The following is a 12314-nucleotide window of genomic DNA, read 5'->3' as shown; positions in this document are numbered from 1 at the left end:
TGTGTCCGTGGCCAGACAGACAGACAGACGCGCGCACGCGGAGACGCGAGGAGTTCGCCCCGTCCCCCGCCGGCCGGCCGGGATGTCGGCCAGGAATCGGGAGAGCTCGGCTGGGAAGGAGCGGGGCGGCTTCCCCCGACCCGCGGAGGGGCACAGCGGGGACCTGCGGAGAGGTTTGCCGGGATTTGGGGGGGGTTGGGGGGTGGGGGGGGGTGGGGGGGGGGTGATGGGGCCCCGTCAACAAGAGGTCTTGGTCCATGGTCGTTCCTTCCACCTGCTGCCCCTCGTCTCCATCCATCCCTCTTCTTGCGTCATCCCTGGTCTCCATCCTCCTTCCTTCCCCATGTTTGACCCATTCCTGGTCTCCATCCTCCTTCCTTCCCCATGTTTGACCCATTCCTGGTCTCCATCCTCCTTCCTTCCCCATGTTTGACCCATTCCTGGTCTCCATCCTCCTTCCTTCTCCATGTTTGACCCATTCCTGGTCTCCATCCTCCTTCCTTCTCCATGTTTGACCCATTCCTGGTCTCCATCCTCCTTCCTTCCCCATGTTTGACCCATTCCTGGTCTCCATCCTCCTTCCTTCCCCATGTTTGACCCATTCCTGGTCTCCATCCTCCTTCTTTCTCCATGTTTGACCCATTCCTGGTCTCCATCCTCCTTCCTTCTCCATGTTTGACCCATTCCTGGTCTCCATCCTCCTTCCTTCCCCATGTTTGACCCATTCCTGGTCTCCATCCTCCTTCCTTCCCCATGTTTGACCCATTCCTGGTCTCCATCCTCCTTCCTTCTCCATGTTTGACCCATTCCTGGTCTCCATCCTCCTTCCTTCCCCATGTTTGACCCATTCCTGGTCTCCATCCTCCTTCTTTCTCCATGTTTGACCCATTCCTGGTCTCCGTCCTCCTTCCTTCTCCATGTTTGACCCATTCCTGGTCTCCATCCTCCTTCCTTCCCCATGTTTGACCCATTCCTGGTCTCCATCCTCCTTCCTTCCCCGTGTTTGACCCATTCCTGGTCTCCGTCCTCCTTCCTTCTCCGTTTCTGACCCATTCCTGGTCTCCATCCTTCCATCCTTCTCCACGCTTCCTCCGTCCCTCTGTCCCTCACCTCCATCTGTCCTTCCTCCTCCACGTTTGCTTCATCCCTTGATCCCGGCTCTCCGTCCGTCCCTCCTTCTCCATGACCACCCCATCCCTCCATGTTCTCCTTCTCCATCATCCCTCCCTCCATCCCCGCTCTCGCCCCGTCATCCTCAGCCTTCCTCCCGCAGCCCCCAACCCCCATCCCCAGCCTCCCATCCTCATCCAGCCTCTCCGCAGGGAGCCACCCCCGTCCCCCCATCCGTGGGGCCCACCTCCCCCATCCGTGGGGCCCACCTCCCGCGTCCATGGGGAGCAGCGACCCGCGCCCATGGGACCCATTTCCTTTATCTGTGGGGCCCATGGCACATGTCCACAGGGAGTGGTGACCCACACCCATGGGTGGCTCCAACCCTTGGCCATGGGAACCGTGACCCACAGTCACGTGGAGCCTTGACCCACTTCCATGGGGCCCACAAACCTCCTCCATTGGGAGCAATGACCCACTGCCATGAGGAACCATGACCCACGGTCATGGGGAGCAACGACCCACGGCCATGGGTGCCCCCAACCCATGGCCATGGGGAGCCGTGACCCATGGGGAACTGTGACCCATGGGGAACAGTGACCCACAGCCATGGGGGACCACGACCCACAACCACTGGGAGCAATGACCCGTGTCCTCTTGACCCATGGTCATGGGGAGCAACGACCCACAGCCGTGGGCACCCCCAACCCATGGCCATGGGGACCCATGACTCAGAGCCATGGGTGCCCCCAACCCACGGCCATGGGGAACCGTGACCCATGGGGACCACGACCCACGGGGAACCGTGACCCACAGCCATGGGGGACCACGACCCACAACCACCAGGAGCAATAACCCGTGTCCTCTCAACCCACGGCCATGGGGAGCAACGACCCACGGCCGCAGGAGCCCCCAACCCATGGCCATGGGGAACCATGACTCAGAGCCATGGGTGCCCCCAACCCATGGCCATGGGGAGCTGTGACCCACGGGGAACCGTGACCCACGGGGAACCATGACCCACAGCCATGGGGGACCACGACCCACAACCACTGGGAGCAATGACCCATGTCCTCTCAACCCATGGCCATGGGGAGCTGTGACCCACGGGGAACCTTGACCCACGGGGAACCGTGACCCACGGGGAACCGTGACCCACAGCCATGGGGGACCACGACCCACAACCACCGGGATCAATGACCCGTGTCCTCTCAACCCACGGCCACAGGGCGCAATGACCCACATCCAAGGTGCCTCCAACCCACAGCCTTGAAGAACTGTGAACCCCCCCCAACCTTGGGGTGGGTGGTGGGGGGGGGGGCTGACCCATATCTCCATGGGGCAGGACCCACGGCGCCAGCACGAGGGAGGCATCCAAGGGCAGTGTGAGGTGCTGGGAGGTCAATCGCCTCAAGACAAGGAGGGGGAGGCGGAGGAGTTGGTGGAGCCCGTAATTACGGGCCTCATTAACGATGACTGTGTTGATTGTCGCCGTGGCACTGGGGATAATGATGTCACCGTTGCAAAAGCGCGATGACGGGGCGAATTGTGCAGCTCCGACCGCAGGGGAACGAAATGGGGTGGGGGGGAACGGACCCCAAAATGGTGTAGGGCTGCCTCAATAACCCCCCACCCCCTAAAAAAACGAAAAGTAGATGTGGAGGAACCACGATGCCCCAAGAACCATCTCACCTTCTCCTGGAGTGGGGGTGGGGCAGAGGGTCCAGGTGAAGCCACCGAAGGGCAAAAACCCCCGTCACGGGACTAAAACCTCTGCCCCACAGCGGCCACGGCGATGGAGGCGCAAGCCGCGGTGACCCCCAGGCTATGGGGCGTGGTGAAGCTGCTGGGAACCCTGGTCTTGGTGGCGTCCGCGGGTGAGTGGAGGCGTGGAGGGTCCGACCCGCGGTGGGGAAGCCCCCGCGGTGGCACTAACGGGCCTCGCCCGGTCCTTTATCCCTTGCAGCGTCCTCGGTGGGGGGCGAAACGCGCGTGGTGGGGGGCATGGACTGCCCGCCCCACTCGCAGCCGTGGCAGGCGGCCATCCTCGACATGTACAAGCTCTACTGCGGCGGCGTCCTCGTGGCCAAACAGTGGGTGGTGACGGCGGCCCACTGCACCACGCCGGGGTAAGGGCGACGTCACGCGTGACGCCTCCGCGCCGCGCCCCCCCACCCACCCCCACCCCGCCCCAGGTGTGTCACCCCCCGCCCCGCCGCGGCGTGTCCCGGTCCCACGTGTCACGGTCCGCGCGGCCCAAGCGTGTCGCGGCCGTGTGGTCTCTGGTCGGCATGTGTCCTGGCTATGCCGTGCCCCACATGTGTCACGCGGGTGCACCGTGGCCCCCACGTCCCCTACGTGGGCCGTGACGTGTCCCACGTGTGTACAGGCCATGCTGCAGCCCCCACGTCCCACACATGGGTCATGACATGTCCCACACGTGTCCTGGCCATGCTGCAGCCCCCACGTCCCACACATGAGCCATGACATGTCCCACGCGTGTCCTGGCCATGCTGCAGCCCCCACGTCCCACACATGAGCCATGACATGTCCCACGCGTGTCCTGGCCATGCTGCAGCCCCCACATCCCACACATGGGCCATGACATGTCCCACACGTGTCCTGGCCATGCTGCAGCCCCCACGTCCCACACATGGGTCATGACATGTCCCACACGTGCCCTGGCCATGCTGCAGCCCCCACGTCCCACACATGAGCCATGACATGTCCCATGCGTGTCCTGGCCACATGACATGTCTCATGCGTGTCCTGGCCATGCTGCAGCCCCCACGTCCCACACATGAGCCATGACATGTCCCACACGTGTCCTGGCCATGCTGCAGCCCCCACGTCCCACACGTGGGACATGACATGTCCCACACGTGTCCTGGCCATGCTGCAGCCCCCACGTCCCACACGTGGGACATGACATGTCCCACGCGTGTCCTGGCCATGCTGCAGCCCCCATGTCCCACACATGAGCCATGACATGTCCCACGCGTGTCCTGGCCATGCTGCAGCCCCCACGTCCCACACGTGGACCATGACATGTCCCATGCGTGTCCTGGCCACATGACATGTCCCACACGTGCCCTGGCCATGCTGCAGCCCCCACGTCCCACACGTGGGCCATGCCATGTCCCACGCGTGTCCTGGCCACACGCCATGGCCGTCCCGCAGCCCCCACGCCCCACACATCTCCCAGCCACACCAGGTCCCACAGGAGCCATGACCACGCCACAGCCTCTATGTCCCACGCGTGGGCCGTGTCCCACGCGTGTCCTGGCCGCGCCGTGGCCCCACCGTGGCCTCCAAACCCCACAAGTGGGCCACGGTCTTGCGGTCGCCGCCGCGTGTCCCACGCGTCCCCCCCCCTCCCGCCTGCCGTAGGATCACCACCGTCCGCCTGGGCAAGCACAACCTCTACTCGCGGGAGTGGGGGGAGGCGCAGAAGATGGCGCAGAAGTTCGTGCCGCACCCCAACTACGACCCCACCACCAAGGACAACGACATCATGATGATTAAGCTCCTGACCCCCATCACCCTCACCAACAGGATCCAGCCCATCCCCGTGGCCTCCTGCCTCCCAGATCCCGGCACCACCTGCACCACGTCGGGATGGGGGGCCACCACCTCCCCAGAAGGTACCCAGTACCCATGGCCTCTCCTGGACGCCCAGGTCCCCTCAAGGAGGTCTGGGTCCCTTCATGGAGGTCTTGGGTCCCCTTGTGGAGTTCTGGGTCCCCTCGCAGAGGTCTGGGTCCTCTCATGGAGGTCTTGGGTCCCCTCAAGGAGGTCTGGGTCCCCTCATGGAGGTCTGGGTCCCCTCATGGAGGTCTGGGTCCTCTCCTGGAGGTCTTGGGTTCCCTCGCGGAGGTCTGGGTCCCCTCATCGAGGTCTTGGGTCCCCTTGTGGAGTTCTGGGTCCCCTCATGGAGGTCTGGGTCCTCTCCTGGAGGTCTTGGGTCCCCTTGTGGAGGTCTGGGTCTCCTCAAGGAGGTCTTGGGTCCTCTCCTGAAGGTCTGGGTCCCCTCATGGAGGTCTGGGTCCCCTCATGGAGGTCTGGGTCCCCTCATGGAGGTCTTGGGTTCCCTCGTAGAGGTCTGGGTCCCCTCATCGAGGTCTTGGGTCCCCTTGTGGAGTTCTGGGTCCCCTCATGGAGGTCTGGGTCCCTTCATGGAGGTCTGGGTCCTCTCCTGGAGGTCTTGGGTCCCCTTGTGGAGGTCTTGGGTCCCCTCGTAGAGGTCTGGGTCTCCTCAAGGAGGTCTTGGGTCCTCTCCTGAAGGTCTGGGTCCCCTCATGGAGGTCTGGGTCCCCTCATGGAGGTCTGGGTCCCCTCATGGAGGGCTGGGTCCCCTCATGGAAGATTCGCTTTCCCCCTTGGACATCTGGGTCATCTTCTTGGCACCTTGGTCCTCCCAATGCTCCCTGAGCCCTCTCCTGGACATCTGGGTCCTCTCATGGACATCTGGGTCCTCTGCCAGGCACCCAAGTCCTCTCCTGAGCACCTATGTCCTCTCCTGGATGTCTGGGTCCCCTCATGGACATCTGGGTCCTCTCCTGGAACTGTGGGTTTTCCCCTTGGACATCTGGGTCATCTCCTTGGCACCTTGGTCTTCCCATGACTCCCTGAGCCCTCTCCTGGACATCTGGGTCCTCTCCTGATCCCCTGGGTCTTCTCCTGAGCACCCAAGTCCTCTCTTTGGCCCCTATGTCTTCTCTTGGGTGCCTATGTCACCTTCTGGACATCTGGGTCCCCTCCCAGATACTTGGGTCCCCTCCTGAGCACCTACATCCTCTCCTGGACATCTGGGTCCCCTCATGGAGGTCTGGGTTTCCCCCTTGGACATCTGGGTCATCTCCTTGGCACCTTGGTCCTCCCAGTGCTCTCTGAGCCCTCACCTGGACATCTGGGTCCCCTCATGGACATCTGGGTCTTCTCCTGAGCACCCAAGTCTCCTCCTGGGCACCTCCAACCCCTCATGGACATGTGGGTCCTCCCCAAACACCCAAGTCCCCTCCTGAGCACCTACAACCTCTCCTGGGCATCTGGGTCCCCCCACGGACACGTGGGTCCCCTCCTGGACACCCGAGTCCTCTCCGAAGAAATGGGGGGAAAAAGGGGCCTCAGGGGAGGACAGAGAAGGAAATAACAGGAAATTATGTTAATTCATAGCAAAGATGATGAAAAGAAATTAGAAGGAATTGCCTAAAAACATCTGAAGTCCTAGAAATTGAATAACGGATTAAATGAGAAACCAACAGCATGGATTTCTGGCAAATGACATGGAAATAAGGGAAAAACAATAAAATAAAGCCAACGAAAACCAAAGATTAATTAAATGGAAGAAAATCGGTTACGTAGGACAGAAAAGAGCAGGATAAAATGAAAACAAATTAAATAGTCGAAAGAATAAAATTAAAACTAACTAAAAAAAGCCCAGGAGAGAAAATGGCTGAACCGGGCTAAAATAGTGATAGCCTAAAATTAAATTTAGAGGAAAAGAAAGGGAAAATGTAACAAAGCAAAATAAGGGAGAATTTAGGAGGAGGCACCCCAAAAAAAAAGACCCTGTTTCTGGCATTTCCTTCTTCCGCCTCAGAAATTCCCCCCAAATATCACCGCGGGGGGGGGGGGGGGGGTGGCGGAGACACAACTCCCGGGGCGGGGCGGGCGTCGGCGCTGGGGGGGTTTTTTGGGGGGCGGGCGGTGAATTTCTGCCGGTTCTCGGGTCGATTGCTCTGGTTTCTTTCTTCCCCCCACCCCCCTCCGTTTCCCGTCTCAGTCTCTTACCCGGACGTCTTGCAGTGCGTCAACGTCACCATCTTCTCGACGGCCGAGTGCCACCGGTTATACCCCGGTTCCATCACCGAGAACATGCTGTGCGCCGGGAGCCTCCAAGGCGGTAGGGATTCCTGCCAGGTACGGCCCAAATATCCCCCTCCGCCATTGGCCATTCGCCAGCCGGGGGTCGTCTCCAAGGTGGTCCTCGGGGGCGGGAGGGGGTGTCTCCCCTTGTCGTCGCAATGGGTCTTCCTCTGTTGGCCACCGTAGTGGCGGCTCATGAACGCGATGAGGGTTGGCCAAACCCAATGTTCTTCAACTCAACAAGGGTTGGCCAAATCAGTTGTAGTTGGCCAACTCAACAGCCAGCCAACCCAAGAGGAGTTGACTGAGCCGGTGTTGGTTCTTCAACCCAACAAGGGTTGGCCAAATCATTTGTAGTTGGCCAACTCAACAGCCGGCCAACCCAAGAGGCGTTGACTGAGCCGGTGTTGGTTCTTCAACCCAACAAGGGTTGGCCAAATCATTTGTAGTTGGCCAACTCAACAGCCGGCCAACCCAAGAGGAGTTGACTGAGCCGGTGTTGGTTCTTCAACCCAACAAGGGTTGGCCAAATCATTCGTAGTTGGCCAAATCAACAGCCGGCCAACACAAGAGGAGTTGACTGAGCCGGTGTTGGTTCTTCAACCCAACAACGGTTGGCCAAATCATTCTTAGTTGGCCAACTCAACAGCCAGCCAACCCAAGAGGAGTTGACTGAGCCGGTGTTGGTTCTTCAACCCAACAAGGGTTGGCCAAATCATTCGTAGTTGGCCAACTCAACAGCCAGCCAACACAAGAGGAGTTGACTGAGCTGGAGTTGGTTCTTCAACCCAACAAGGGTTGGCCAAATCATTCTTAGTTGGCCAACTCAACAGCCGGCCAACCCAAGAGGAGTTGACTAAGCCGGTGTTGGTTCTTCAACCCAACAAGGGTTGGCCAAATCATTCTTAGTTGGCCAACTCAACAGCCGGCCAACCCAAGAGGAGTTGACTGAGCCGGTGTTGGTTCTTCAACCCAACAAGAGTTGGCCAAATCATTCGTAGTTGGCCAACTCAACACCCGGCCAACCCAAGAGGAGTTGACTGAGCCGGTGTTGGTTCTTCAACCCAACAACGGTTGGCCAAATCATTTGTAGTTGGCCAACTCAACAGCCGGCCAACCCAAGAGGCGTTGACTGAGCCGGTGTTGGTTCTTCAGCCCAACAAGGGTTGTCCAGCTCAATTAGAATTGGCCAACTCAAGTAGAATTGGCCAACTTGGCAATGGCTGGAAAACCCAGAGAGCTTTGGACACCTCACTGGGGTGGTTGACCAATCCAGTGACCGTTAAAGAAGGCACCAATCATTTTGACCCAACGGGAGCTGGTCACCCAACACAATGATGGTGGAGCAACCCAAAGAGTCGGACAGCCCAATCTCATTGGCTGGTTACGCCAGTCGTAGATTGTCAACCCAAAAAAGGTTGACCAAAGCAGTTGGAGGTGACCAATCCAATGACACTTGGCCAACCCAATGATGGTTGACCAACCCAATGATGGTTGGCCAACCCAAAGACTGTTGGACAACCCAATGATGGCTGGCCAACCCAATGATGGTTGGCCAACCCAATGATGGTTGGCCAACCCAAAGACTGTTGGACAACCCAATGATGGCTGGCCAACCCAATGATGGTTGGCCAACCCAATGATGGTTGGACAACCCAAAGACTGTTGGACAACCCAATGATGGCTGGCCAACCCAATGATGGTTGGCCAACCCAATGATGGCTGGCCAACCCAATGATGGTTGGCCAACCCAATGATGGTTGGCCAACCCAATGACGGTTGGCCAACCCAATGATGGCTGGCCAACCCAATGATGGTTGGCCAACCCAATGATGGTTGACCAACCCAATGACAGTTGGACAACCCAGTGATGGTTGGCCAACCCAATGGCAGTTGGACAACCCAATGATGGTTGTCCAACCCAATGACAGCTAGCCAAGCCAGTGACGGTTGGCCAAGCCAATGACGGTTGGCCAACCCAGAGAGGTCACCCAACCCAAGGAGACCCAACAATGGTGGGTCAAGCCAGAGGGTGTTGACCAACCCAAGAAGGGTTGGGTTACCCAGTAAAGCTTGGTGGGTTCATGCCACGTCTTTCCGTAGGGTGACTCCGGAGGACCTCTGGTTTGCAACGGGACCCTCCAAGGCATCGTGTCGTGGGGCATGGAGAAATGTGGGCAGCCCAAGAGACCTGGTGTCTACACCAAGGTCTGTAGATACGCCCAGTGGATCCAGAAGACCATGAAGGACAACGAGTGACGCTCCAGCAACCTCCAAGCGCCCGGTGAAGGGGGTGGAGGTCGGGGGAGCAGCACGTCCGCGCTACCACCGCTCGCCCGGGGCAGGACGCTGGGACAAGAGAGGCTGCGGCGAGGTTGTGGGTAAAGCCAAGGTCACCCGGTGAAGCTGGTGAGAGGGTGGGTGGGGAGACACGAGAAATTAAAACGTTGTGCTGTTTGGTGGGAAATTTTGTCCTTTCAACCTGCCCCGCCCCTCCCCCCCCCAAAAAAAAGTAGATTTCCAGATCAATCCCAGGGTCATCCGCAGACTCGGTGTCCAATCACGGCCACCGGTTTTGTTCTGAGGTCAAAATCCTTCCCACCATCCCCAAAATAGGTGATTTTGGCGGGGGGAGAAGTTGATTTTATTTGAAGACAAACGTGGTTTCCTTCACTCGCGCTCTCCCGCCCGGCGTCTCCGAGGACCAAGACACGTGACTTCAACGGCCTATCGGTGGCACTGAGGACGTGGGACGGTGGCGGACAAGTTCTCCAACCCAAATGGAGTTGGTCAACTCAACCAGGGTAACCAATCAAAGATGGCTGCCCGAATCAATCACTGCTGGCCATCCAGCAAAGGCCTATCCAATAGGAGATGCCCAATAGGAACGAAGAACCCAATGAGAGTCAGCCAATACAACAAGGGTGAAGCCAATCGAGGGTCACCCAACGCAATGACGGTTGGCCAACCCAGCAAGGGTCACCCAACCAATGATGGTTGGCCAACCCAACGAGGGTCACCCAAGCTGCTGATGGTTGACCAGCCCAAAGGAGTTGGACAAGCCAATGAAGGTCACCCAACCAATAACGGTTGGCCAACCCAACGAGGGTCACCCAACCAATAACGGTTGGCCAACCCAACGAGGGTCACCCAAGCTGGTGATGGTTGACCAGCCCCAAATCAGGGAAACGCCATTGGCTGGGGTCTTGCCAAGACCCGCCCACCTCTGATCAGGGAAATGCCATTGGTTGGGCGCTCCCCAAGACCCGCCTACCTCAGATTGAGGAAATGCTGTTGGTTGGGCTTTTCCCAAGACCCACCCACCCCAAAGCGGGGTCACACCATTGGCTGAGCTCTTCCCAAGACCCTCCCCACCCCAAAGCGGGGTCACACCATTGGCTGAGCTCTTCCCAAGACCCTCCCCCCACCCCAAAGCGGGGTCACACCATTGGCTGAGCTCTTCCCAAGTCCCTCCCCACCCCAAAGAGGGGTCACACCATTGGCTGAGCTCTTCCCAAGACCCTCCCCACCCCAAAGAGGGGTCACACCATTGGCTGAGCTCTTCCCAAGACCCTCCCCACCCCAAAGAGGGGTCACACCATTGGCTGAGCTCTTCCCAAGACCCTCCCCCCACCCCAAAGCGGGGTCACACCATTGGCTGAGCTCTTCCCAAGACCCACCCCCCCACCCCAAAGCGGGGTCACGCCATTGGCTGAGCTCTTCCCAAGACCCACCCCCCCACCCCAAAGCGGGGTCACGCCATTGGCTGAGCTCTTCCCAAGACCCACCCCCCCACCCCAAAGAGGGGTCACGCCATTGGCTGAGCTCTTCCCAAGACCCTCCCCACCCCAAAGCAGGGTCACACCATTGGCTGAGCTCTTCCCAAGACCCTCCCCACCCCAAAGAGGGGTCACACCATTGGCTGAGCTCTTCCCTACACCCTCCCCACCCTAAAGCAGGGCAATACCATTGGTTGGGCTCTTCCCAAGACCCTCCCCACCCCAAAGAGGGGTCACACCATTGGCTGAGCTCTTCCCAAGACCCACCCCCACCCCGAAATAGGACAATACCATTGGTTGGGCTCTTCCCAAGACCCACTCGACCCCAAAGCGGGGCCACACCACTGGTTGGATGTCCTGTGCAAGGGGGTGTCCCCTCCTCCCCGCCCCCCGTGGGGCGTGGCTGCCAGCGCCACCGGCCAATCACCCGCAGCGGGCCCGATCCGGGCAGTGAGGCTGTTTTGTTCCTTTGATTACGGCCCTAAAATCGTGATGACTGTAATTAGCGTTAATGCCGGCCATCCCATAATATGACCTCAGCGCCCGCGCCACGCCCAGGGCGCGGCTGTTGTCCCACCGCGTCGGGGGAGGGGGGGGGATTTGCTTAATCCGACGTTAATCTGGCGGGGAGCGGGCGGGGCCGGCGGGGGGCTGGGAATGGGGGGCATGGGGGCACCCCGCCCCACGGCACCCCACGGATACCGTAGGGCACCCACTTCACCCCACAGGTGCCAGACGGACCCATTTCACCCCATAGATACCATATGGACCCACATCACCCCGTAGATACCATAGGGGATCCAGGTGTTCAGGGCTGCCCCACTTCACCCCATAGACAGTGTAGGAGACCCACGTCACCCCATAGATACCATATGGACCCATTTCACCCCATAGATACCATATGGACCCACATCACCCCGTAGATACCATAGGGGATCCAGGTGTTCAGGGCTGCCCCACTTCACCCCATAGACAGTGTAGGAGACCCACGTCACCCCATAGATACCGTAGGGATCCCACTTCACCCCACAGATACCATAGGGGATCCAGGCGTTCAGGGCTGCCCCACTTCACCCCATAGATACCAGATAGAGCCACATCAACCCATAGATACCATACATTCCCACATCACCCTATAGACACTGTAGTAGGTCCATATCACCCCATAGATACCGTAGGGGAGCCAGTAATTCAGGGCTGCCCCACATCACCCTATAGATACCCTATGGACCCACATCACCCCATAGATACCGTAGGGGACCCAGGTATCAGGGCTGCGCCACATCACCCCATAGATACCATATGGACCCACATCACCCCATAGATACCGTAGGGGACCCAGGTATCAGGGCTGCGCCACATCACCCCATAGATACCATATGGACCCACATCACCCCATAGATACCATACAGATCCACATCACCCCATAGACACCATATGGGCCCACATCACCCCATAGATACCATACAGACCCATATCACCCCATAGATACTGTAAGGGACCACCCACATCACCCCATAGATACCATAGGGGACCCAGGCCTCTACCCGGCCCCAC

At 59.3% G+C, this 12314-nt stretch overlaps 1 protein-coding gene across 1 annotated transcript; it reads left to right on the top strand.

The window, feature by feature from the left end:
* The first annotated feature begins 2905 nt into the window (after nucleotides 1-2905).
* LOC104046031 (kallikrein-14) lies at nucleotides 2906-9237 on the top strand. Its single transcript, XM_064440190.1, has 5 exons — nucleotides 2906-2987; nucleotides 3077-3239; nucleotides 4501-4754; nucleotides 6896-7032; nucleotides 9082-9237. Exons 1-5 carry the CDS (start codon nucleotides 2906-2908, stop codon nucleotides 9235-9237), a joined length of 792 nt encoding a protein of 263 aa, XP_064296260.1.
* Nucleotides 9238-12314: the final 3077 nt, after the last annotated feature.

This window comes from Phalacrocorax carbo, unplaced genomic scaffold (assembly GCF_963921805.1).
Source record: "Phalacrocorax carbo unplaced genomic scaffold, bPhaCar2.1 SCAFFOLD_178, whole genome shotgun sequence".
In the NCBI taxonomy this organism is placed as follows: domain Eukaryota; kingdom Metazoa; phylum Chordata; class Aves; order Suliformes; family Phalacrocoracidae; genus Phalacrocorax; species Phalacrocorax carbo.
Note: the sequence above shows the minus strand (reverse complement) of the source record. Positions and strands in the feature narration are given on the sequence as shown.

Coding starts and splice junctions, on each gene's coding strand:
- LOC104046031 (XM_064440190.1), top strand. CDS start 2,906: ATGGAGGCGCAAGCCGCGGTGACCCCCAGGCTATGGGGCGTGGTGAAG. Junction 2,988..3,076: donor GGTCTTGGTGGCGTCCGCGG/GTGAGTGGAGGC, acceptor TATCCCTTGCAG/CGTCCTCGGTGGGGGGCGAA. Junction 7,033..9,081: donor GCGGTAGGGATTCCTGCCAG/GTACGGCCCAAA, acceptor GTCTTTCCGTAG/GGTGACTCCGGAGGACCTCT.